Source organism: Trachurus japonicus, chromosome 9, assembly GCF_045865225.1.
Source record: "Trachurus japonicus isolate A0001 chromosome 9, Traja_1.0".
NCBI lineage: Eukaryota > Metazoa > Chordata > Actinopteri > Carangiformes > Carangidae > Trachurus > Trachurus japonicus.
Window position 1 is genome coordinate 24689241 of NC_140915.1, and position 27516 is coordinate 24716756.

At 42.1% G+C, this 27516-nt stretch overlaps 1 protein-coding gene across 1 annotated transcript; it reads right to left on the reverse strand.

Annotated features, from left to right (window-relative positions):
• Positions 1 to 203: 203 nt before the first annotated feature.
• On the reverse strand, positions 204 to 26882 carry dnah10 (dynein axonemal heavy chain 10). The gene is made up of 78 exons (XM_085786822.1): positions 26634 to 26882; positions 26199 to 26311; positions 25956 to 26064; positions 25743 to 25858; positions 25452 to 25647; positions 25091 to 25248; positions 24643 to 24873; positions 24287 to 24477; positions 23622 to 23820; positions 23334 to 23528; positions 23081 to 23251; positions 22661 to 22837; positions 21825 to 21974; positions 21550 to 21728; positions 21302 to 21453; positions 21022 to 21186; positions 20724 to 20931; positions 20462 to 20618; positions 19877 to 20356; positions 19618 to 19776; positions 19406 to 19522; positions 19207 to 19309; positions 18924 to 19102; positions 18597 to 18808; positions 18333 to 18486; positions 17988 to 18221; positions 17784 to 17906; positions 17459 to 17692; positions 17133 to 17356; positions 16782 to 17051; positions 16496 to 16679; positions 16242 to 16376; positions 15652 to 15804; positions 15308 to 15496; positions 14892 to 15038; positions 14446 to 14637; positions 14228 to 14346; positions 13980 to 14138; positions 13757 to 13892; positions 13538 to 13660; positions 13320 to 13451; positions 12433 to 12649; positions 12003 to 12122; positions 11736 to 11881; positions 11490 to 11642; positions 11129 to 11389; positions 10870 to 11042; positions 10677 to 10770; positions 10324 to 10491; positions 10017 to 10205; positions 8258 to 8429; positions 7962 to 8165; positions 7803 to 7883; positions 7418 to 7615; positions 7162 to 7323; positions 6873 to 7047; positions 6569 to 6750; positions 6316 to 6452; positions 6012 to 6229; positions 5650 to 5871; positions 5302 to 5449; positions 4866 to 5145; positions 4535 to 4764; positions 4160 to 4433; positions 3940 to 4044; positions 3681 to 3835; positions 3441 to 3595; positions 3137 to 3320; positions 2847 to 3047; positions 2448 to 2657; positions 2222 to 2317; positions 1968 to 2139; positions 1743 to 1874; positions 1413 to 1624; positions 1147 to 1314; positions 866 to 1046; positions 624 to 769; positions 204 to 532 (listed from the first exon to the last, which is right to left on the reverse strand). Exons 1-78 carry the CDS (start codon positions 26860 to 26862, stop codon positions 386 to 388), a joined length of 13722 nt encoding a protein of 4573 aa, XP_085642948.1. The 5' UTR covers positions 26863 to 26882; the 3' UTR covers positions 204 to 385.
• Between the last annotated feature and the right edge of the window lie 634 nt (positions 26883 to 27516).

Genomic DNA, 27516 nt, shown 5'->3' on the forward strand with positions numbered 1-27516 from the left:
AGTACAAAACAGTAGTTGACTTTCAGGGCCTGAAAGAGCCTGACCTAATGCAGCCTGCTGGCACTTAGTCCACTATAACACCAGAGTGGAATCCCTGGGCTACTGCCCAGAGTGAGAGACTCAGGACTGTTGTGTGCTGCCATCTAGTGAGAAGATAATGACAGCAATGAAGCAGTTTCAAGCCGTGTCAAAAACCCATCAAGTTTTCAAATGATTGTATTGATTTATTTTTAAGAATATCTGTACAGAATCTGTTATCAAAACTTTTTGGTTTTCTTGTATTGTTCATATATTTAAAAATCTGACATCCATCTTAATTAATAAGCATAGTGGAACAGAGTGTGTGGAAGCGAGCCACCTCTGTGAAGCTGATGGAAGTCTGTCTTTAGTCAGAATTGAGACATAAACAGACTCCTTGGAGCACCCAGTGGGAGAGGTGCATGGTGGTGAATAGGTCTGCCTCGAACACCAACCCCACACCCATCGCATTCCTTCGCAAGGACGTGGTGTACACTGGCGTCCGCAGCGTATTCTGTGGTGTAAAACATACACAAAAATACACACGATTTAGGATTAAATCAAAATATTGAACTCCAAGTGTGGTATTGAGTAGTGGTCCTCACCTGTAATCTGAGGCGCCGTGTCTCTATGGGGATGACTCTGAGAATGGGCAGTTCAACAACCAGAACCTTTGGTTTACTCCTTACAAGGCAGCCCTTCTCCACATCCCAGTCTGCACCCTCCAGATACAGGCCGGTCACAAAACAGCCTGCAGGAAAAAAGACTATGAGTCTCTATAACTCACCACTAACTACTACTAGCACATCACTGCTACTGCTACAAATGGCAAGTCTCTTTTCATTACCCTGTCCAGGTCTGTCGCTGATTTCTTCCTCACTACGGTGCTGGGTCACTTGTGTGTACAGTGTAGAAAGATCCAGAGGCCAGCCGTTTTTCCTGCAGGCAGCTTGGACCAGGGCAGTCAGGTAGGACTCTGGGATATGAAGCCCCGATAGCCACATTACCTTTGGCTCTCCCTCATCCACCTGGTAAACACAAGATACACCAAACACCTCTTTAACTTAACTGTTCTGTGAGTAGAGAATGATGCAAAAAGCTGTCTGTGATAGCAAGTGTCTGTCTCACCCAGTAGTTATACTGTTCATAACGCCTATTGAAATGGCTCATCCAGTTGCCGAGTGACTTAAGTGTGTCAGGGGCCAGCTTCTTCCAGATGCCAGGGATGTGACCATTAAAAAGGGCCCGGGCAACCTCATCCAGCTCATTGCTCATACCCACCTCCCCAGCCAGGGCCTAAGGGATACAAGAGAATTAGAACTATTCCAAACTTATTTGAAGCACAGAGACACAATACTCATTTGTTTTCCACTCATCTCGTCATTCCTCCTCACCCTCTGCAGCTCAGCCAGAGAACGCTGCATGCGCACCACCAGTTTGTTGAAGCGCTCCAGCTCTTGCAGAAGCACCACTGAGGTCGGGGAAATGTCCACGCCAAACTTTTTTCGGACCACGTCCATGTCAAATACCTTCGGAAGCTTGTTTTGAATGTCCTGGGCCACCTGGCTGATGTACTCATCCCTACTGATGCTTCCACCAGATTCACCTGAGGCAAAAACAGTGTGTAAGGCAAATAGGAGAGAAAGCATTCGGCCACATGGCGGCAAATAATGTACAGCTAAAAATCCCTTAATAGGTGAGAGAAGAAAGATGCCAGATCATACCTGTCTGAGGCTGCAGGTCTATTAGGTGAGTCCACATGTCTTTAGCTGCCTGTGTGTAGTATCCTATTTCTGCATTAGAATGGAGGCCCAATACCTCTGGTGTGTTTGCAAGTGGAAGAGCCTCAATCTCATCTATAACACATGACAGGGTAAATTTGTGAATAGTAATAGAATATTAACTTTTTCTTAAGGTAAGATTATCAAAACGTGAAAATAACCACCGACCAACATATGCAGTTTTGGGCCCATTTGGAGGGATTTTATAAGCCACATCCTTATTGCTGAAGAAGTAGAAGCGCTGAAAGGTGTAGAAGAGGAAGTCTCCAAAGTACTCATCCATGTACACAGTCAGGATCCTGCGGTCAAAGCTGTCGATGGCTCGCCCACCATACATCACCTATTACACATAACACGTTATATTAAACGTAGAGCATCAGCTATCGGGATGATAGACACTTATTAGACACAAGGAGCCTAACCTCTCCAACAAGGTATTTGAGACTTCCCCAGGGAATATTGGTGTCGCCCTGGTCCTGAGCTTTGGTCAGGTAAGTGTTGAGGATCTCCATACACACCTGTAGAGCACAGTTACATTGTTCGAACCACTTCGCCGCCAACAAGTGAAAAACAACTGATACTCTAGCACTTTGCATCTATTTATGCAAGTTATTTCTATTCTAAATGACTTAAATGAGTTAAACTTACGAAGAAATCAGACTCGTTGAAGTCGTAGGGAACGTTCCAGCCAATCTTGCCATACTTGCGTCTCTCTTGCACCACAGCATGGAAGAAGGTCAGCACGTACACCAGGCCACAGAAGGCAGGGTGTGGGCACTCGGTCAACGTCTCCTGGGGGATTTTAGAGTATGTAGCTCGCATGTTGAGCTTGAGTCCATTGGGAGGCTCTGTCACTACCTGCACACAATATGAAATGATTATAATTGCATTGATTTCTCCTGTAGTTGCATCTATTGCTATTGTAGATTTTCAATAAATACTGTCAAATACGTACCTGCTTGCAGATCCTATAACACTGCAATTTACAAACAATCTAAACAAAACACTGCCGTAGAAAATGAGAAGCTGTTTTTTTCTTCTTCTTACCTTTAAAGATTTTTGCAGTATGCCAATGGGAAAATCCGAAATGGGGTTGGTGGTGATCCACAAGCGGAAATTGGGATTGGGCTTGGTGATCCTCTCCAGAGACTTCTCCAGTTCCTTTAGCCACTTAACCAGCAGGTGGCAGTTCTGTAGCATCAACCACTGACCACGGGACACTGCTTTCTCCAGCAACTGCAGCGCTACCTTCATCACAGGTACAAATGCAATTATCCTCAACTTCTTTGTTTTATATTGTTTCTCAAGATGTGATATGTAAAACAATTCTGAAGTACCTTCTCTTGGCCTTGGCCCATAGCAAGGAATTTGAACTTGTTGCCTCCAAAACCTGATTTCTCAGCCAGCTTCATGATGTCACTTGCTGGGTCGGAGCCAGGGCTCAGGATGAAGACAATGGGGGAGAAAGGTGTGCTCTGTTCATAGATTGCACCAAAGTTGATCACAGGAGGCTGAACATATCTGAGCAAAGATACAAAAAAACATGAATACTTAGTGCTTGATGTCTCTCTTTATAACCTTCATCAAACTGTGATGTCAACCTGCACCAGGCCATGAGTATGACTACAGAAACGGTCTCACTTCTCGCCCATGGTGACGGTGACGTAGTCGGACACAGCTCTATAAACTCTGTCGACACGGAAGCAGCGCAGCAGCAGGAGTCTCTGAAAGGCTGACAGGCTCTCCTCATATTTCATTGGGAATGGAGCCTGTTCTGGTCCGTCTAAATCATACCACTGAAGTGAAAAAGAATTAAAGTTTGAAACTTGCACCTTATTAAGTTAAATGCCTGCAGTGAGTCCTGTCACTGTGGTCACTTACAGACTTCCAGTCAGTGGAATTTTGCTCCACGTCATCAGGCAGGGAGCCAAACTGCTCAGGAAAGAGCTCTCCGAGTTTCACTATATCTTCCCAGCCCTGGTCTGGAAGCCAGTCACAAGGCTTTTTGCGCTTGCTCTTTTCCAGGGATAGATTACCTTCACACATGAGGGGAAAAACATGAAAATGTGCTCTGTTTTGTGGTCATTGAAAATTTTTAAATAAGCATTTTAGAGGAGTTAAGCTTCTCTTGTTGTCTGACCTTTGATAAAGAACTCCAACTCTTCCTGAGGTGCTCTTGCTTCTGACTGCTCAATCTTGATAGCCATGTTAAAGGAAAAGAGCAGCTTGTGACACTCAAACAGACCTAGGGATATAAGGTCACAGTTAAGGTTAAACAAAAAATAATCACAAATACAGTGATTTATATTAATAAACTGCCAGTTTCTCTTCATTCTATTATTTAGGGTTGATTGTTTTACCTGTGCAGCCATAGTTATAAACGCTGATTGTCAGAGTGTCAATGATGTTCTTCAGTCTTTTGGGCAAAACCGAGTCTGGCAGAGATTTGCGTAGTGAAAAGTCAAACACCTCCAGGTAGGAGGCCAGAGAGTACTGGTACATGCTGTTCACCAGAGCCATTTCTGTAAGTACAAAGAAAAGAATAGCGCCACGCTTGGCAGCAGGTCGGTAGCCATTTCTGAGTTCATCAATGTACTTGGCCGTCTCCTCAGCCAACTGTAGCTTCTCAGATACCTGATGACCACAGCGTCAAACAAGAGAAAAACATTAATGACTTTAGTGACATTGCTCTTCTTCCATGATGAGTCACTGATGCTTCCTAGAGCACAACTGACCTCACTGGCTTTTGACTTTGTTATTTCCAATGTATGGACCAACTCTGTGTTATCCAACATGTTGCCTGTGGATGTGGCCAGTTCTCTGAGCAGCGAGTCCCCAAGGTTCTTCAGCAGCTTCTTATTGTCACTTGTCTCCTGGATTAAATGCTCACGCTGCTCCTCCAGCTCCTTCTTCTCAAAGCCCATGATAACACTCAGCAGTTGGTCCTCAAGACCCTTCAGGGTCACTACATGAAACACAGATACAGAAATGAGCAGGCGTACAGACGAAGGATTTCATACATTCCCTTAAAATGTTACAGAAACTATGGTTGGCAAAGGATCTTACCAGTATAGTTAATGACCATGGCTTTTCCAAATACTGATGGGGAATATTTGGGGTTGGATAGTTTGGTGTTGAGATACAGTTTAAAGTTAGGATCATAGTCCACCTCCTTGTCACCCAGCATGATGACCTGTCTGCCTTCAGCTCCTCTAACATTCTTCTCCAGGACATTGTCAATCACAGGGTCAATGTATTCATCCACATCTTGGAAAAGGAATGGGAAACCATACTTGATGGCCATCTCTAGCTGCTTCAGGAAGTCTGGATCATTGAAAGACGAAATCTGGGGAAAAAGAAGGATGATTACAACCTCAGGGCCACATGTTGTGATTGTTTCCAAAGCGCTGACCTGGGGTCTGTCAGCTGGAACCTGTCTAAAGCAGAAACTCTGTGACTTGTGCGTAATTAATACAAGACTTGCATGATTCATTTCTTATACCTTGAGGTTATTACTTTCTTCCTTCTTCTTAATCCAGTTAAGGGCTTGCTGTTGAGGGTCAATGCACATGGGGAATCGGCTCCCTCTGGTTGTGAGGATCCCATTCTGCACCGAGAGTTCATCTGGAGGCAAGCCCTCTGAGCCCCATCTACATGATCATACAGGTTTTACATGGTTTACTTGGTTAACCCAGCAGTCGCCTTAGCCAAAATTGAGTACGGTATATAAATTCATATATTTTATCATGAACCTCCAATGTTACCACAACACCTTACAATTTGATAGGTGCATTGTCTTTACAGTTTTCAAGTTTCAAAATCTGTCACAAGTACAAACACTGCTTCTCACCTGCTGATTTCTACTTCATCAGTAAGAAGGCTTTCCACTCTGTAAGGGATGCTCAAGGGGATGCCTCTCTCTTTCACATCCTTAAGCCATACTGCATAAACCATTTCATTCCTGAAGTTCCAGCTGAAGGCCCCCACATAGCTCAGGAAAGCAGCAGAGATCAGACAGTCACCTAGAAGACGCACACGCCTCTGTTTCAATTCTTCCAAATCTTGAGTCCACCTGAGAGGGAAAAGTCGAAAATAGTGAGTCATGAAAAGAGAGATGGGTGGATACGTTAAGGGATGAAGAAAATGGTTACATTAATTTGTTAGGACAGTTGGTGAGGCTCATGGTGGCAACTGTTTCTCTTCCAGCCTCACCGTTCGTTCTCAGAGCTCAGGCCTGAGATGAGTTTGTCAGCAGCAATCAGCCTCCTCTCCATGAGCTCAGCCTCCTCCTGTAGCAGCTGTTTCTCCCCAATAGCAGCTTGGTATTTCTCCCCAAGAGCATGCAACTCTTTCTGGATATTGTTAAGTGCACTCTGAATGGTCTCCAGCTCCCGCTTACTCTGAAAGAAGTTCTTCTCGAGACGTGCCACCTAAAAGAATGTTTTGGAAATGTGGCTTTAATCTGTGTTCCTTATTATAGAACATTATGTAATAGCACCATCAAACCTCACATTACCTTCTCTCTCTTGGGTTTTATCTCCCTGGCAACTTCACAATAACCCATGATAGCCTCAACAAACTTGAGCATTCCTGAGCCAGCTTTACTGATAGCTTGCATCTCCTCAAAACTTGTCTGGAGGTTCTTCAAGAAACCTAACCAGGGGAAGTAGCAACGTAAACAACTATGGCATACCAAAACTCAAATGTCACGATCATTACCATGAAAGCGTTTTTATGGAAGGTTTCCATTCCTCATGTAGCCAACTTACCTCTGACAGTCCTGACCTGGTTGTTATTTATGGAATCACAGTCCATCTCCATCAGTGAGCGCAGAAAGTTAGCCTCTGACATCATCCCCTTGGCTGACTGCCAACTGATCTCCTTGTAGCCACGTAGCACCAAGATGCATTCACAAACCACCTGCACCTGTTTGGGTGGTTTGGCAAAGGATCTGCACAATAGATGAGCAACAAAGGACTATGATAAAAAAAGACATCATGGTTTATCTATATTTCTGTTTTTTTTTTCAAGAACAGAATAAAGATGATGAACTGAGTAAAGAGGGAAGTTCACCGGATCTCTGTGACATCAGATTTTTCTAGATCTTGCAGGGCGTGGCGGGCAGCCTCCAACGCCGGCAGAGCCTCAGCCAGGGAACTTTCTGCTTCTTTCTTCTCAACAGCAATCACTTTGTTCTGCTCCTCAATCTCTTTGGCTTTGTCCTCTGCCAGAGCCTTTTTCTCCTCAGCTAGAAGGAAAAGTTATTGATAAGTGGTTTGGAACAGCTGTGTTTGCTTTCAGAAGCCTATGGTACACTGTGTTTATTATAACATTAAGTTAATAGATGTAATTACTCACTGACCGACAGTTGTGTTTGTGGCGATCTCATCCAGCAGGGCCTCACAAGCTATGGACTTTTCAGCAAGGACCACCTTCTGCTCTGCTAGTTTAATATTCAGCTCAGCCAGCTGCACACTGGCCTCCTTCAGTTTATCTAAACCTCCCTCCAGACGCCTGCACTGAGCTGGAACAGCAGAGTTAGCCAAACAGAATCTCTCAAATAATCACGCACACACACAAAAAAAACATAAAAGTTATGACATGTTCCATCTTCTCACCCAGAATATACTCGTCCTTCTCCTCCAAGAGGTTAGAGTAGGTGCTAATGAAATCCAAATAGTTCTTTGGAGTCACAAAGTTACTACGTCTGAGTTTCTGCTGGAATAGCTTGCTGTAGTCACCCACAGAGTTATGGACCATGCACACATGTGCTATTACTTCAGCAGAGTGTGCATCAGGTATCATTGGACTTTCACCTGTAAAAGCAATAATTAAATGAAACTTAAAGCAAAACTTTGTGAATTGTTGAAAATAAAACATATAGGGATAGTATTCCTGCTGTAAATCTCATCACAACTAAATAAGGTAAAGAAAGCCTTGGTCACTATTTAAAAATTAATATTTCCATAGCAAGTATTTTTAGAAGTTTTTGTGATTACACACCGAGGAAAGACTGAGCCACTGCAAGTAACGCCTGTGGAGGCCATGGAAGGAACCAGTCTATCACAGTGTTGTTCATCAGTCCTGAGAAAGTACACAATGTTGGTAAAATAAAATGAAAGTTTGTTTCATAATAAAGCAAAGCCTGAGACCATATCTTACCTGGAAAATTTCTACAGCGTGTCCTCAAGGTGTCTCCCACAGGGGACATGCCTAAAACAATGTGTAGATTGTTGGCGCTCTTGTTGACAAAGTACTGCCACACACTTTCTTTAGAAGGACCTGCTCCCATTTTTAGAGCCTCATCGCGAAGCTGGTTCAGAACAGATTCCTTCTCATCGTCGGGGAACAATGCAGGAACAATGCCTATTAAAGGAGAAAATGATCAGACTACTACCGCTGGAATTTTTAAGAAAGACACACATACTGTGAGCCCCAAGGTTTCAGTGATATCCAACCTGAAGTGAGCATGTTGTTAATGAGTTCCAAGAAGCCTTCCTCAGCAACATGGCCATCAGTAAAGAGGAAAACCGTCTTCTTATCGTCGATGCCAAGCTTCAAGTACAGTGTTTTCAGATCGTCACGTAGGTTTGACTCGTTGTATCCTCTGCTGAGCGTGATCTCAAACACCTGGGAAATGCAGATTCCATTACAAATTGCAGGAGACTTTCCAAAAAAATATATAGTTATGCTATTTAACCTCCCAAATTCGTATTCTCCCTTTCATGTTATCTTGAACTGTCATGGTTTGTCTCTGGTTTCCTATTTGTCCTGTCTTATTGTGAAATTCCCTGTGTCTTGTCTTCCTGGGCTGCACTCTTGTGATTACCTTGTGTCACACCTGTGTTGATTACCCCATCTGCATCTGTTTCTGCCTTGTGGATTTTTTTTTAAGTATATTTTTTGGCTTTTTTGCCTTTATTTGATAAAAAAGCACATAGTAGAGATAGACAGGAAGGGGGAGGCAGAGAGAGGGGGAATGACATGCAGGAAAGGTCTGCCCAACGCGGGATTCGAACCGGGGACGCCTACGGTGAGGACTGTAGCCTCTACATGGGGCGGCCGCCTTAAAGTCCCACTCCCGCGACCCTTTTCGGCCATTTTAAAACCAGCTCATTAGCCATGCACATTAGCAATGTACCTCTGGGGGGTGGGCGGAGACTGCGCTGCTCTGCACCCGCCCAGCCACCTCCTCGCACCCCACCCCCCCGCTTGCTGACAGCTGGACATTGTACAATTACAGATTCAGCGCATTTAATGTAAAACTCCACACTGGGATTCGATCCCAGACTGGAGCATAGTCCTTGCTCACAGTGCAAGCTGCTCTACCAGGTGAGCTATACCTATTATACCTTGACAGCTACACCGAGCTACCAAGCCTTTCACCTCTGAGCCAGATGCAGAGCGGGGCGGGAGCTTGTAGCACTAGTGCCCTCCCCTGGAGCTGTGACACCCTCAACTCCAGTCTTCCTGAAACTGCCAGTTCGCGTCTGCCATTGGTTCACAGCAGTTTGAAGGCAGAAAAACTCTGAAATGCAATTTTGCACTTCCTTCTCTGCTGATAAGTGCTCTAACACAAGAAAAATGCCACAGGAACATGTGAAAAGCTCAGAAAACACGATTTTCACGGGAGTGGGTCTTTAACCACTGCGCCACGCACCGCCCCTTCTGCCTTGTGTACTTAACCTTGTTTTCCCCATTGTTCTTTGTTGCCTCATCTGTGTCCATACCCTATGTTTTTCCAGAGTGTTCCTGTGTTTTCCTGATTCTTTGTTGTTCTCTAGTGAGTTCCTGTGTTTCTTAGTCTCTTGTGTTGAACTTTGTTATTTTCTGCTGCACTTTGTGTTACTCTTTGTGCTTGTCCGGGATTTAGGCCCATTGACACTTTTTGTTGATATATTGTTATTTTCTGCCCACTATACCTGTCTTCGTCTGCATTTAGGTCTTGTTCTTGCAAATCCCTGACATAAACAGCTTTAAATGTATTCTAAGAAGACACCATATTCTTTTGTCAGTGAATGAAAATACTTGTTACATGGCTAGATATGCAATGAAACATTTGACGTCTAATATGAAGACATAAAGAATAAAATGTTTGCTCTGTCATAAGTGTAACTGTATTATAACTTTTTTTTCTGAAAGTCTAAAGAAGTGAACATTTGAAATTTGTTCATCAGGGTTAATTTTCCCTTTACCACATCTGTTATGTAATACAACCTCACAGCCAGCAGCAAAGGCTGCAAGCTTGGTGAGCGACTGCTTTCCAGAGCCCCCCACACCGACGAGCAGTGCATGGCCACGATCGATGCGAATAATGCGGTGCACGCGGGTCAGATGTTCCAGAGCATCATCGAACAGTACAAGGTTCATCCTGGATTTGTTCTCATTGTATTCCTCTAGAATTTCCTGCAGAGTACAAAAATGCAGTGTATTTTGTCAATAAATAAAAATATGAGTAAACAGTCAAAACTGTCAACTGTTGTTGCATTAATACACTATTTGTATCATATTAACTTGAAAATACCTGAAACAAGGCTTTTGAGGCATCATAGTCTTGTATGTCCTCATACACCCTTGGTTCAGAATCACTGAGGGCTGTCCTGTAGTCTCCAAAAAGAATTGGGTCACTCATAATGGCCTCCAGGTCTGACTTGAAATGCTCTTCAACCAGGTTCTTTATGTGGCCTTGTACCTGGCAAAAAAAGATGCATTTGAAAACCGACATACAATGCTACAAAAGTATAGTATATTTAGTATAAGAAATACACTTAAGTCCAGCAATTACAGTCTGATTAACTATTACACATGGTATTTCTCACTGAAGTTAGTATAAAGAGGAACCTACAGTAAATATATACTTCTGCATTACATAATTACCAAGGCTTTGTCTGATTCATCAATGAGTCTGTCATGGAAGATTCTCAGGCACTCATTTCTCCAGAGGCGTACAAATTGGGTGACAGTCAAAAACCTGTTGGAGAGAAAAATCAGGTAAAACAAAGACATTTGAAAACATAGACTTTTACATGCAAAGTCTGTCTATAGAGTATCTGGATGTGTTAGGTCAGACCGATCAGGTTTGGAGAGAGTCAGTCCATTGTAGACTCTTGACAGATCCCTCAGGTTGAAGATGTAGTGGAACTTGGAGGGAGTGGGTGGCATATCTTTGATGATATTGTTGTACAGTTCCAGTGTGCAGTGGGTGACTTTATCACAAACTTTCTGGACAGCGTCTTCAAATTGCTAAAATATTGGATCAATATTGGTGATTGTGATAAAAAATGACTGATTCTTAAGTGCACTGATTTATGTGGGACAGAGGTACTCACTCTGGTGTGGCCTTTGATGATGGAAGCGTAGATTAGGTGGAGGGACTCCACTGCAGGGAAGGGGATGCTGAAGACACTGAAGAGCGAAACGAAGCGTTGATCAACCTCATTCCTCCCACCTCCTGCTATTCCCATGGCACCAATAGAGCCGAGGTCCTTGAGGATTTTGTAGTTGAGCTCTTTCCCTCTGTCATATATTCCTCCTCGGTTCAATAACAGCTTCAGAAGCGCAATAGGCTGTTGTGTGCCATAGCTATCCACCTGGATAAGCATATAGTACATTATGGTCAAACATATTAAGCACTATCATTCACTACAGTACAGGAGACATGGGGCTTGCTTAAGAGCTTGGAGCAGGTACCTTTGGCATGTTCATGTCATCTATGAAGACCAGCAATCTCTTGCCTATTGGAGGCCCATAGATCTCTTTGGTCCTCTTCTCCACATTTGCCTCCAGGTTCCTCTGCAGGTCCATTGAAGTTGTTCTAGATGAGAAGTTGATGATGAGAGTAATCTGGAAATGGAGGAATAGAAAAGGAAAGAATTTAAAATCAAATGACATAACATTCATAAAGTTGGACAACACTGCATCAAATTGTCAACACACCGTTGAATCTGCATTGAGGTTCTTGAGGAAGTTAAGAATGGCGGCAGTCTTGGATGTGCCAGACTCTCCAACCAGAAGCACTGGCCTGTTTATCTTCACCATCTGTTCTAGGATCCAGTTGGTTCTTGTGGTGTCGATGGTTGGCACTATAGTGAAGACAGGGGATGAAGTAATCAAAATGGTGGTAGAAAAATCTTTGGTGGGCCAAAAAGTTGAAATCCATATACAGAGACACTTGCTTTGTCCTCACAGAAAACAGATGTTTACCTAGGATATCAGCAAACTTCATATCAGGGTTGTGGATGTATTTGGTGACCAAGGAACTCCAGGTAACCCACTTCGCTTGTTTACCATCAAAATGGAAATCATAGAGAGTCGGCAGGTAACCTGTATCGATACAGACATTATGTTGTCACTGATAAGATAGGAAAGTAACACTGTGAAACACATGTTGAGAAGAAGACCGTCAAAGTGCAAAACTGAGTTGATTTTCATAATGATATTAATTGTAACTCAAATTACAGAGCAGTCATGTTCATTGATTTTTAACAGTCGACTATGAGTTCTATTATAAATATAGTCATATCTCCCCCCAAAAATGAAGTTTAACCACAGTCATGCCTAAAATGTTGTATTAAAATGCATATTGTCGATTATACATGCTAATTTCTTAATGGTCAGTGTGCAAACTTCTTACCTGGGATCTCACCAGGTCCAGCCAGAGCATTCTCATCATGCACCACAGTTAAACAGGACAGTTTTTTGATGAACTCGTCAAATGTGTTCCTGCCGCTCCCCAGTAATGTGGCTCCGAGTGAGCAGTACAGAGCTTCCAGGAAGTAACACTCCAGGACTTCAGCACTGCAGCTCTCATTCTCAAGTAGCGCTTGCAGTGTCAAGCACAGCTGAGTTACCTGAACACACCACAATCACATGCGCAATTAATGAGGGTGGTCTTCTGTGAATACTTGAATAAATACTATAATACTGGAGTATGGGAAATGCATCATTAATTAGCTAAATTATTTCTCCCCATGCCAGCACAAAAATACTAGTTGGTTAACCAGAAACAAAGAATGGTTGTTTGCTGTTGTGTCTAAGATGTTACCCATGAATTAACAACATGTCCGGTATTGTTGTGCAAGCTGATGTTCAATTTCATGTGTCGTTTGGACCTATCTGATAACTGCATTATTAAGGCCTTAACCTGCCCCATGATGGGATATCGATTCACATCCAGGCTTCGTAAGCGCTGGCACAATAGTTTGCACTGTTTCTTCTAAACTAACAGTGACAAATTACTGTATTTTATATTTGTTTGGTTGTTTGTCTGCTTTGTTTTGTCTTGTATGTTAAGTGTGTATGTGTATGAGAGTGGACCACTTTTTCGAGTCCATAATAATATAGATTATTATTAACCCAGCTAGTCTGCCACTAGTTTTTGCAATCAATACATCATGGAAATTTGTGAAGCCTTTTCTTTTTTTTTTAGAATAACCAACTTAAATTAAAATTGTGTTTAATCAAGAGGAAATTAGTCGTTAGGAACATCTCTACTGGGCAAGATTGATGAGATTAACCTACCATGTTCAGATCTGTCTGAGGAACAACAGTCTTCAGTTTCTGGCCCTGTTTGCCGTCAACAATACCATCCACAATCATGTCAATAGAACTGTGCACATATTTCTCAAACAGTTTGTTGAGCACTTCCTTTTCCTGTGAAAACAAAGACGGTGTTAAAAAAACAATCAAAGTATAAGCAAGTGCAAATATTTCATAGTGTATATGTATTTTTCCCATACCGTGTCAGATCTGTCGTTCACCCATCTCTGCCAGAATGGGGTGTATCGCAGGTTTTTGGGGTCAACAAAAACCATCCCACAGCGGGAAACTGTAGCAGGGGAAGCATACTGCAGATCTCCAACCTGGAACAGTGAGATTCTCTTAGAAAAAGCTCAGACAGTTGCTGTGCACAATTATGTAGGGAAGTATTCTGCAGGTGGAAATCCTGAAATTCAAACCTCAAACAGGAGAGCACAGTGATTTTGTAAACGGATTCGTTCCCCATTGGCAAGAGTGAGGATCTTGTTATCATCCATCACTGAGTTCATATTCTCGACCCACAGAGCATCAACATCGCCATCAAACAGAATGTACCTGTAAGTCATGTTAAAGTATCTGTTATTATCTTACAGGAATTCATTTGGCTCCTCTCAATGATTTTCCTTTCTTTTTATTTCCCACCTTCGTTCTTTTTTGTCAGTAGGTTTGTTGATGTCACGGAAGATGTTGGACAAGATCCCATCAGTCCAGTCTCGAGTGTCAGGGTCCAGAATGCCATAAAGTTCAATGACACTCATGGCTTTAGGGTTCAGGGGATACATTTTGGTTTGCAATCCCAATCTGACAAAGAGTTCAAATAAAGATTACAATAATCCAAACAAAAGATCAGGAAGGTGAGGTAAACTTCGGTCATGAAAACTGACACTGACTTGGTCTGAGCTTGACATAATGTGCTGATGACGACTGACTTCCCTCCACCTGTTGGGCCCACAATCATAGTAGTGTGTCTGGTCATCATTGTCTCATACATCTGCACCACTTTATCCACCTAGAATCAAAGAGCATAAAGAATAGGTTATATCGACATCCAACCACTCACACTGAAAGAAAATCTCAAAGAATCAAATCCAAGAGCACGATGAGTCACCTGGTTAGGCAGTAGGACGTATTTGTTTTCCTGCAGGATGTGTTCCACAGCATCATTGAAGTTTGGATAGCGTACACGAGGGCAATCCAGCCCAGGGAACAGGTCCGAGATCAGCCCGAGGAATAGCGGCACATCCTCAAACACAAACTTTGGCAGGTTCATGTCCCTGAGAGCACGCATCAACACCACATCCTGTGGGGAGAAAAGATAGAAATGACAGCAGATAAATGACAGAAGACTGCAAAGCATTCAACAATAGTGGACACTAACTGAATCTTTGCCTCATCAAACCTGGCAATCTAAATAAATTCCCCAAAACAGCAATCAAGCTTCAGTCTAAACCTGCGGGACCGCAAATAATTCTTTAGTTCCATACTGAATTTAAGCCAAACATTTTCTGTTCACGATATGAAAATGAAACATGAAAAGTGGTCTCTGAGCTCTACCTCACTGAGGTCTGGTGAGCCTCTCTTCAGCTCCCCTGCCATCACCAGGACAGATTTCAGAGCTCGCAGGCCAAAGTCATAATGAGACTGCTTGGAGAGCTGCTCACGGGCCAGCTTATACAGAACTGTCATCTTCTTTGCCAACACCTGAATTGAACAAATGGGAAAAGATAAAATCTTCAGTGAGAACATAGGGGAACAGATTTATCCATGTTCATATGAAAAAAATTATTTTATTCTTAGAATGACTTAACAGGTTGCAAAGTAATTTAATTTGATATACATTATCCTTGCATTTTGTGCTTACCTGAGAATACTAACATAAATCTTTGATATTATAGTAATGTTGCATACACAACATGGCTAATTATGTGTGATGATTAGTGTGGTTCGTTGTTTGTGTGTATGTCCATCACCTTGGCCAGTAGGAAGCCTTCAGAGAAGAGCATGATCTCACATATCTGCTGCAGATCAGGCACAATGACCACCACGGGCCTGAAGAGGGCTTTGACTGATTCTGGCAGCTCTGTGCGTCCTGCATAACCAGGGTTCATGGTGATGAAAATCCCCATGCGGTCATCCAGGCTGATCTCTTGCCCTTCAAACTGTTATGCATAAATAAGAAGATTGTGGTTTAGGGGTAATAAAGGTCAGAAAGTTGAACAGGCTTTTATTTTTAACATGCTGCTGTATTTATATGAAAACTAAAACCATCATGTTTTCCTTTCATTACTGGTCCTGCATAACAAAACAGACTTACATGAAACCTTTTGAGGTGCAGAATGAGAGCATTGCGGATTGTCTGGATTTGGGAGGAGATAACTGACAACACTGATGCATCGATTCGATTAAACTCATCAAAACAGCCCCAAGCTCCACACTGGGCAAGGCCAGAGAGGATCTTACCGACAGCCTGCACACATAGAGGAAAGAAAAAAAGATTGACAAAAAACATTTAAATGAGGGTTGTTTATTTGGGTTTGTGTTGTTTAGCCTCTATTTTATTTTTATTTTATCATCACTCGGGATGATAAAATCATATAATCATCACTCATGTGTTAAAACATGAGTGATGATTACACATTTGGTCTACTATTCAAGGTGTGTGGTTGTATTTTAAAACTATGACAATGCAATGACAAAAAAGTACTTTTGAATACATCTGTTTTCTAAATTTTGATATCTATTCAACATTTGAAGAAAAAAAAACCACACAGTAATGTGATCAGTAAGGATGGGAGAATTATGATGTGAACAATTTGATGGCCTTTCTCATGAAAATGTTGCAGAACAGGTTTAAAGCACAAAGATATTTTCAGAAAGCTCCTTGCTCCATTGCAGGATTCTTACCATGTAGTCCATACCCTCACCACAGTTAGTAACCACACAGAGCAGGCCTAAAGCTTTGGCCAGATCTTTAGTGGACTCTGTCTTTCCTGTACCAGCCGGTCCAGCGGGAGCTCCACCCAGGTACATGGAGAGGGCCTGCATTACAAATACACATCCACATTCATAGACATCCTGTTGTCAACCATTCTAACATAACAATCCACATGTGTCTGCTGGGGTGTTTTATTAATTTTAATTTTGTTTGCCTGTCAGACCTGGGTAAGGGTGAGGTAGATCCGGTCCGTCAGTGGAGTTATAACCAGGCGACCATTCAAGCCCATGTATTCATATCCGTAAGAGAATGACGCACTGCACTGACGCACAAATAGGTTGTCATGGTCCCGGACCCAGTAGAATCTTAGCTGGCTTTCCCACTCAAACTCCCGTGCATCCATTATACTAGAGAAAGAGTTCCATTTTAAGAAAAAGTAAAGTTTACCTTCAAACACATGGGTTGGTTTGACATGTTAATGATTTAAGTTAAAGCTGCGGAAGGTTTACCTGTTAAGAACAAAGCTGTCCACAATGTCTCTTGCGTGGACGTCGATGATGAGCACAGTGTTGATTTTTCGTCTGTCATTTTTCTTCATGGGTTGTGTAATGCGTGTTACCAGCTCATCAATCTGCTTGTGCATTTTCTTGGCACAAGTCTTCAACGCCTGCGTCTCTCCTTTCTTCACTTTTTGAAAGACATCTTCAACCTCCCAGGTCCACCACACTTGATTGGCAGCCAGCACCACCATGCCTTGGTACAGCAACATCCAATCCACTCTGATAAACATGGAAATGACAAACTTAGGATGTTTCATTGCACACACACAGACTAAAAATTCCTCGCAGCTTCACACATACCTGCTCCTGTCTTTACAGTAGTAGAAGACTGCTTCCTTGGTGATGAGTCTATTGGTCCTCCTCATCTCCAGTAGTACTCCCGTCATCCACTCCTCCACTCTGCCCTCCACTGGGACGGGCTGTTTTAGCTCCATCACTTCACCTTCGGCAGACACCATGGCTCCAACTACTGTATCACCATTGCTTTCCGTGTCAAACCTCAGAGATGCGATGTTGTCGTACATCTTGAGGTTCAAATAAAAACATATATCAAGGGAAGTATTTTGTGCATGGCAAGCATTATTTTTCTCTACAAATAGGTATGAAAAGTATCAAAAAGATGATACCTTGATCATGTGCTCCTGAACACAAGCAGGGTCACTACTTCCCAGAATGCTGAGAAGTTCATCATCAGAGATGAAAAAGAAGCGAGGAAATGCATTTCGCTTGGAGTCCAGGTAGTCATTCAGACTCTTCTGACATCTCTCAAGACCATCGCTCAGTGCCTGCAGGTCTGATAGCCGGTTGGGAACCAGGCAACACCGCTTAATGTATGGACCCCTCACTGTGTCATTCATTATCTACACAAGAATTGAAGGAAATCTCATTATTTTGAAATGTCCAGTAACAGAGTACTTCACTTTCATCAGGCTAGAATATGGCAACACTCACATCTTTAAACTTTTTGTCGATGTTATCAAACTTCTTGGCTTCTTCAGGTAACTGCGATCGGATATCTCCACCAATGAATATGCTCTCTAGGTACATCCATTTTCGCTGTACCAGCAACCAAACCTATGCAAGAAATACTGTCTTTTAGTAGGGATTTCATGGATCCTCTAATGTGTCATGGACGATTTGGTTGCTCTCACTTACCTCTATGGTTTCACTAAAAAGTGACAAGTCTTTTTCCCATTGTTGTATGGTGGCAAGGAAGGGTCCGACAAAACGGCTACCAGCCATGCTCTGTAAGTTCATGGCATCGTTGTCCACATTCAGCAGGATCTCATCCACTGCACCCAGAATAGAACCACGTTCCTGGGTGCCTTTGAAGTAGGGCGTCACAATGAATTTGATGTTTTCCCAGGTCTCCACCACCTCTTTCACTCCCTGGAAGCACACAAACAAACAGCCACACATGAATAATATGATTTCACTGATAAACTGATACTGAATTGATGCCTGATTGTAGTTGGAGATAACTCAAAAAAAAATGCTTGCCTTCTCAATACTGAGCTCTTTCACTGCAAAGGTGACGATCTCACTTATAACATTTGCGTATTTGTGCAACTCCATAGCAAACATGTTCTCCAGTGTGAAGCTTTCATTCATCTCAAAGCTTGTGCCTGTTTTTTCCATCAGTTCCTTCCAGTGTCTATGGCCAGAAATAAGAAATCACACATTTTTCCTGGTTCTGATATGTTCATACATACATTTTCAGTATTATGCACTCATTCATGGTCATTTTGTTTTCTGAAGACTGACCTTTCTCTGAGGGCCTCGTTCTTCAGGTCCAGCAGAAGAGGCAGAGACTCTCTGAACTCCTTCATACGTGCCTCTAGGAAGAAGCCCACAGGCAATGCACGTACATCTTTTGGTAGCTGCCGCAAGCGTTTGATGAAACCCTCAATACCATCCTGTAGCAGCTGAATATTCAAATCCGCCCACAGCATCTGAGACCATTCGTCCTTTGCATCCTGTTAAATTTAATTAATAGATTTCATATTTAGAATAAATATGAAATACTTGTTCATCACTATTATGTGTACCCAACATGCAATTTAAATTTCTAACAAAGTCACCACATTTTACCTTCTGAGCTTTAAATATGTCATAGATTCGTCTCAGGCCCTTCATATCCCTCTGGATGTTGATGACCTCTGGGTACACAGTGACAGGTAGGTCCAGCAGCTTCTCGGCATTAGCTAGATCCTGTCTTCCTGTCACTATCTTGGCAAGGTCTACCTCATATGTTCCCATGATGGTCAGTCCTGAAAAGAACAAAATCAAAAGACTGGATCTCCTGCTACATTTCAATATATGACACCATATATTATTGGTCTGGATACAACAACTAAAGGTAGGGTTTGAGTACCTTTGTCTAAATCATCTCCCACAGCTCCAGGACCATGCATGTTGAAGCTTTCAGCAAAGATAGACAACTCCTGCTTAAAATCTCCAATCTTCTCCTTCGTAATCTTTGGGTGTATTTGTAGGAGGAAAGAATTGTGAATGTAAATTTCTAAAAAGTGTACTTTTCAACATCTGTTTATTGTGTAGGTTTGGTGTCTTACCGCAGAAAAAGATTTCTTGACATTTGTCAAGCTTCGATCCACTTTTCTGGATTCTGTGAATAAGTCACTCCATGTCTGATCTATACTGGAAACCAGCTCTAGTTCATCCTCTCCAACCTACACATTGAAGAAAGTTTAGCAAAGGAAACATTAACAATTTAAGATTTCAGGGGGCAACTAAATACAACACAATATAACACAGCACACAGTACCTCCACTTTGTACATGGCCAGTGTTCTGTATTTTTCCTTGATATCAGAGAATCTCAGCTCCACATCTAAAGACATGTGTCTGATGTGTGCGATGGTAGCGAGGACAGACTTCAGGTTTTCAAAAGTGTCTGGTGTCTGCTTCAAATTCGCAGAGAGTTGCTGTTGTATAAAGTAAACATAAAATAAATCACATACATAATAACCAAAGAATATTATCCATAAACACATAAGACACAATCTGTGTAGCATGATTCAATACCGCGAATTCATCTCTCAAGTTGAACAGATCCTCTTTGGCTGGCTTGTTGAGCAGGCTCCCTAATGAACTGATCCAGGACTCAGCAGCTTCATGCACCGTGTTTGCCAGAGGCTCCAGGTTCAGATGGATGATGTGGTCATTCTTAGACAGATTTTCTAGCATGACCTCCCTTTTGATATGAGCAAGGAACTGCAGCTTATCATCATACATGACACAGGATGGTTTTCTTGCAGCAAACTTTTCATTGACTATGGTTTTGTTCTTTTCCCAAAGGGGCCGGTAACGTTTCCAGTGGTTAAGGTACCGATCCACAGAGAGGAGCAGCCGCTGGATGTTCTGAGACACTGCCATGGCACTTTCATTTATCTGAGGATGCTGCCACACATCACTGTAGAAGCTAAATGTCACAAGTTCATCTTCACCCTCCACGCGTTGTGGAGGGCACTTAATGCAGCTCCCACGCATCCAGCGTACAAATTGCTGAAAAACATTTGTCAGATTTAAGTTGCACCGTGCTTGTCAAAGTGTTACAAATAATAGTTTTTGAAGATGAATTGATACATAAGCGAATCATGATGACCTCACCTTGCTGCTCTCTACACAGTCTCTGATGCACTGCATGATCAGCCAGTAGATCTCACTGCTTTGGGGCTGCAACACTATCTTAGGGGCAGACAGAATGACATCAACTTGGAAAAGCTGCTTACTTCCCATTAGTGCAGCGTTGAAGGTCTGAATGCTCCTAGAGTAAGCAAGAGAGAATGGTTGACACCGTGCATTTTAAGTGAGCAGTGATAATAATGCTTGGAAAAAGATATGTTCATGATCGTTAAAATCATGTAATTACCTCAGCACCATCTTTACAAGGGAGTCTAGCACCTTACGTTCCCAGAACATGTAATAATCTGCCATGCATTTGGCTTTACCGCTGCTGGTTTCAGTGATCAGATGTTCTGTTTTTGTGATGAGGGGTCCAATGTCAGCGTACTTGGTACTCAGCAAATTCACAGTTTTAACCCGCTCTTGCTCAATGCGTTCACAGAACCCCTTGACACCTTGGAAAAAAATGTAACGTACAATTAACTAGATGAAAAACAAGTTTGAATTACTACATCAAATGAATGATCTCCTTGTTTAAGTCCTACCTGGTAAGTCGTTTGTTTTATCTGGGATGGGAAATTTCAGTAAGTTGGCCATTGCCATGGATTGCAACTTGGAGTCAATATCGTTTTCATTCTTCTGAATCTGACTGACGACTGTCTCAAACCTAGAGACAGCATGAGCACCTCGTTTGACGAAGTCGGGAATTCCTAAAACCAAATAACACATATTGTCTCAATCCAGTTTGACAAAGAATATCAATTTTACCAACAAACATGAATGAATAAGATTACACAGACACTGGAGCCTCTGTTCGAAGCATACCCAAAGAATTCCAGTTGAGTCTTCTGCACCCAAACTGCAGTTCTTCGTGCACCAGGTCAATATGTTCAGTCAGCATAATGTACTTCGCCTCACTCAGGCTGTCCATTACAGAGTGGAAGCAGTTAATGAGGTTGTTCAGATCATAGCAATACCTAAGACCAAGGATGAAACAGGTTACATCATTCAGGAGCTCTGCTGTTTGGTATTAACTTTGCATTCAGTTTCTGGTAAAAAAAAAAAATAATTACTTGATGAATTTTTGATCCTGTAGAGCAACATTGTGAGCCAGATAAGGCACTGAGTAACCCAACGCTGACAGATTGGTTGCCTCGGAAATAATTTCCCTGATCTCTGGAGCAAAGTTTACAAAGTAATGCACACCCCTCTGCGGGCTGCTGTCAGCTGATGGGACATCCTGAGAGTCAGCCTGAGGAGGAGAAAGAGAAAAGGAACAGTTACTGTATTTTGCACGGTACTAATTAGGTAACGGTTAGAAGAAAGTAGTTATCTCAGCGATAAATACCTGTTCTTCCTCTTCAGGGGTAATCTCTGCCAGCAGGTGTTTTCTCATTAGCCCTGGCAAGATGCGTTCTGTCTCACTCACCCAGTTCTCATACTTATTCTTCTTATATTCCCTGATCTTCAGTGACATTTCCACATACTCGTCCATGGCCTGAGTAGAACGCACCAAAAGTCACTTAAAGGTATAGTTCAACATTTTGGCAAATTCGCCTATTGCCATAATCCCTATAGTCATAGGAGTACGTTAATTACCTTTATTCGTCGGTGCGTGTTGTTTTGAGAGGGAGGCACAGAGACGCGGCACACGGTACTGTGTTTTCCCTAAATTCACACTCCAACAACTCCAAAACACTCTCGTTGAGAAGTTGTGACCTGCACATTCACCACGCTATGAAATAATAATGTAACATCACCAGATGGAGTGGTTTTTGAGGCAAATGTATAGCCGGAACCACATTCCAGACAGGGCTGCTGGGCAAAGTGATTTCAAAAACGCAATTAGTTCCGAATATTTTCTTCATGTGTTGTAATGTTACATAATTATAAGTTATTATTTCATAGCGCGGTGAATGTGCAGGTCACAACTTCTCCATGAGAGCGTTTTGGAGTTGTTGGAGTGTGTATTTAGGGAAAACCGAAAGTACTGTGCCGCGTCTCTGCGCCTCTCTCTCAAAACAACATGCACCGACAAATAAAGGTAATTAACCTACTCCTAAAATGACTATAGGGATTATGGCAATGGGTGAATTTGCCAAAATGTTGAACTATCCCTTTAAAGGGTTTTAAACACTCAAATATTTACAATGACCTATGCGATGTAACAGTTACAGGACTCACTGCTTGGAACTGTTCACTGTTCTTGATTTCTGGCACATCCATGAAGGGAAGGATGGTTTGTTTGATGCGATAAAAAAGAGCCTGGACCCATCTGATGGATCCTGCCACAGGAGGCTCATTCTTATTTAGTGGAGGCTTATCCTTCTTTGCCTCAAAGATTTCATTTATGGAGGACACCTAAAAACAAAGACAAAAAATAGTTACATATTCTCAAAAGTGTTAGACCATTCTCCATTCAAATTTATAATATACTGGTACAGCAGTACAGCATTTATCTAAGTGATGTATTAAAGGTATACAGTAATTTCTAAATTTGCTTGATCAAACAATGTAAGTTTTATCACAGACTTTGTTGGAAATTCAAACTTTACTACACCATCAAGGATCAACCCAGCACTTCTTGATTTCATACTGCAATACCTCTTTGTGGTACTGAGCCAGGATATCATTAAACTTTCTCATCAAATGGTTATTGATTGTCTCTCTGGAGCGGATGTGCTTGAATTTCATGAGCATGTCAAAAGCAGCAGACGCAGAGCGCAGTGTCTTAAAAGACTGATCAATGAAGCTGATGGCCTCTCCCTCGATAGCCTGTGTAGACACATGTGAAAAATTAATTACAACTGATCAGAACTTAGAAACTTCTGCATTCTCAATGATATCGTAAACTCACCTGAACCGTAGTGTCAAATTCTCGCATGACCAGCTTCCAGCTTCTCATCTTAGAGATGTTGAAGGGATTAAAAGTGACTTCCTCAATAGGTGAAACCAGTTCATCCACTCTGCACCGTACTTCATCGATGCGTTTTGGGTCACCAGTAACACTTTTTAGCTCTGGGCCGAAGATATTATAGAACTCCTCCAAAGTCTGCATGAAACAAATTTGGGAGAACTGCCTTTATATGTCCATGTTCAGTAATAAAGAGACAGGTCAGCCTTTATGAGGTGTATATACACTGACCTGCAATGCATTGTACAGGTCCTGGCAGACAGAAGCAATGTAATCAGTCTTCTCAAACAGTCTCCTGCGGTCAAATTCCCAGCGGGCGTCCCTTCCTGACTCTTCAATTTCAGCACGCACCTCAAAGTAGGATGATTTCCACAGGTCCAGAACCTGTTTAGCATCACGCACCTTGGATTTGGCCAATGCCCTCTTATCTCTGTGGAGGGCAAAGCACATTGTTAGGTCATCCTCAACCTAAAAAACATCCTACTTTAATGAAGGATTCTGACTGTCTCTGACTACTGTACACTATTTATTATAAAATAAAGTTAAAGCAGAAGTAAGCGGAATGTTTGTGTTAATATAAGTCTTAAATAGTTATATCTTCCGACAGCAATCACTTATATAGAGTGTTTTGTCCGAAACACGGGTCTGTCAGTCACTCTGCTCTGCTGTAAGCCGAGGAGAAAACTTTCCTTGTATCCTACAACCTTTAGAGAGAACGGCATAAAGGGGCGGTCCTCTCTGTGTGTGCAGCCAAGGGATGCGTGTGAATGTGGTGACGTAGGGACGAGGGCGGGGACTGCTAACTCCATCGGCTGACAAGAAGTTAGCCAAAACGACCGGATCGCTTACTTCTGCTTTAAGATCTGAACCTCAAATGTAAAATGTTGTATACATACTTGAATAAAGTGTGGATATCTATTACTTGAGACACACGTTCACACAGCTGCCAGGCAACACGTTCCATTAGAGAGACCATACGTTCATTATTGTTATAGTGGCAGGAGATAAGCCACACAATCTGCAGGCTGTCCATCAGTGCAGGAATGGTCTCCAGGATCACACCAAAATTTGCTCCAGTCGCCAGATTCTACAACAGACAACGACAACTTTAAAAGACGTGAAGATAAAGGGAGCAGAACAATTCTGTCGTCACTCTTTTGATTAAAAAAAATTACTGGCAAGTATGTTCTATGTAACCACCAACTCACTGTTGTCGGTGTGAAGTCAGAAGTAAGAATATTCAGTAGCTCACCATGAAGTGTCTTTCCAGCGTGGCAAGAAAGCGTGTATTATCATCTGCCTCCATGCAGTATTTAATAAGTTCGTCGACTGTTTCCCGGTATGTCTGAATGATGCCTGTATCTGCCTTAGTCAGCACCTCCACAATCTTCCACACCACAGGCTGTTTAAGCTGCTCATTCAACGCACCAAGGATAGATGCACGCTCCTGCCAAAAAACGATCTCAGCCATAGGACTAGTTGCCTGGAGGAAAATGAAAAGTGAATGTTTGACAGGGATTTAATCATGTTAAACATCGCTCAGACATTTCAGCAGCATCTGTATACAGTATGTGAATGGTGCGCTTCACTTACAGTCATTTCATTGATGCTCAAGACCCTTAACTTCCACAACACAGAGTCTGCGTGGTTTAAAACATTGATATCTATGGTTTAAAACCCATAATACAAGAATCACAAACCTGTGGCTTTTTGTTTCGCTGCTCCTCCACAACAATGGTAAGCTGAGTCTGCCAGTTCATCACACACTGCTCCAGTTTCTCTAACATCTCTGGGTTAGAGAGCAGTACATCGACCTCAGGGCTCAGGTCGAGCTCAGGGATGTGTAGCATTATTTCATCTGTGACAAAGAGAGTCATTTTTGGATTGTACTGTACTGTACTATGAGATTATTATTAAAAACAAACAGGGGGAAGTATATTTAAGATGTGCATAATATTCTTAAGTCTTAAATAACATTTAAACTTTTTTAGAGCCTAATACTAAATTTATAAATTTTACAATAATGAACTGAGCCCCCATAATACATTAAATAAAACAAACCTTGCATTCGGCGGTGTTGGAGGGTTGTGTTTACCACCCCCAAGTATTTGTGTGTCCTGTGGAGCAATTCATCTCGAATCATGGCTCGCTCCTTTAACTTCTTTAAGTTCTCCTGTTGTCCGTCTCCAACTGCCGCGCTCTGAAAGTCTGCACCGATTATATTTATCTGGTGGGCAGTAATTGCGGGTATATATGCCTGAAAGAAACACAGTGAAAATATACATCCCATGAATTTTTCTAAACACTTATTAGATTAAGTTTTTGTCTGACGGATGGTGGCTTTCATTTTACATTGGCAAGTTTGTTCTGCAGCATAAGAAGAGGGGCTCCATTGTGCATGCCAAAGTCAAATAGCCTGGGCATCAGGATATTGGCTTCAGTCATGTCCAGTGGTTCAAAGATGGTCTCTATTTACAACACAAATAACAAATTCTTTGTTAATCTCCTTTACACATAACAGGTGCTTGAACATTTATTGTAAATTATACTGAGCTGTCATCTCACCTTTTGAGTTCCTGAGAAAGAAGAAGAGACGGGACCTCAAAAATTTCTCTGGGTATTGGTTCACTTCTACATGAAGCTCAGTGTGGTAGACCACCTCAGTCTCAATCCTCTGAAAACACAACATGGGAATGGAGGATTAAACATTTTTGTCTGTCACCTCCAACACATGGTCAAATTACTTTTTTTAAAAAAAAACACAGTCACAATGTGAAAGGAAGAGTATGAATTAAAGTTAAATCTCACGAAGCTGGGACTTTCTTCTTCCTCGGAGTCTGAGGTGATCTCTGCTCCAGTTTGCCTCGGGGACTTGTGGTCAGGGTCTGAAGAGTCTCTCTCTTTCCTCCTTTCTGGGATTTCTGCAATTAATAACCGTTCATATAACCCAGAAAATTCAATATCCATACGTTGTGAAAAGCTGAAGCAATCCACATATGATGACGACTATTTCGTCATGTAAATGTCTACATTATTATTGTTAAATTAATTGTTTTAGAAAGAACATGATCCACTGGCTGAACCTCGAGTATGTTAATGCCCCTGAGGGACAGTGGGGCAGAAGGGGCTTTTATACAGACTAGGGACTGTAGCCACTAACGTTAACGTTAACTTACCTGTTCAAGCAACGTTAGCTACTACTGTACGTTAACAAACGTTACTGATACAGCTGAACCAACTTACCAACCGGAACTTCAACTTCAATTTCCTCCTCTCTTATAGTCTTGAAAAACAAAAGACATGTCGGCGAGTCTTCATCCGAGACGACGTTTAAATACCGGATAATTTTCTGCTCCTCCTCTCCATCTTTCAGGCTGAGCAGGTCGTCGAAACAGTTGGGACAGTCCGGTAAAACGAAGCCGGCGGAGACCCGCTGTCTGATCCACTCCACTCGCAAATCGTCGTGGACCATTGTTTCTTTTTCTTCTTCTTCTTTTTTTAAAGTTATAATTAGTTAACACCGGGTAAATCTAAAAACCTAGACCATTGTAATGGCCAGGTAGTCTCCATTTGTCGCAACTTTGTCAAATTAAGTTTGAGTAGGCTACCTTCAACAACCACACAAACAGCCGAGGTAGTGGTACTCAACGGTATCACGTTGCCCTGGCAACCAACAAACGCGCACCAACGTTGGGACGTTGGGATATTAGTTCCCAGCGCGAGGACTGGGAGGTAACTGGTCACCAACCTTGGCTTAGGCCTGAGCACAGTGCGACTTTTCTCTGTTAAACTGACCACAGGTCTGATTCTGAAACCCTCAGCTGAAATATTAATCAAAAGATTGTTTTCAATGATATGATGGAGTTGTAGTTGCACACTATGACAATGAATGAAAAAACAAATAAAACCAACCTGAACATAAACATGGCTAGATATTATGGGGGGAAATATCAACAATTTCCTATTAAATCAATAGAATTAAATACTGTACACAATAATGAATACATAAAAAATGTACAATAAATAATGTTGTACTACTTAGGAAATTATTATATTTTTGATTTCTCATTATACATTATAATTACTGTTAAACTTACTTAAACTCTTATGTATTGTAACAAACCAC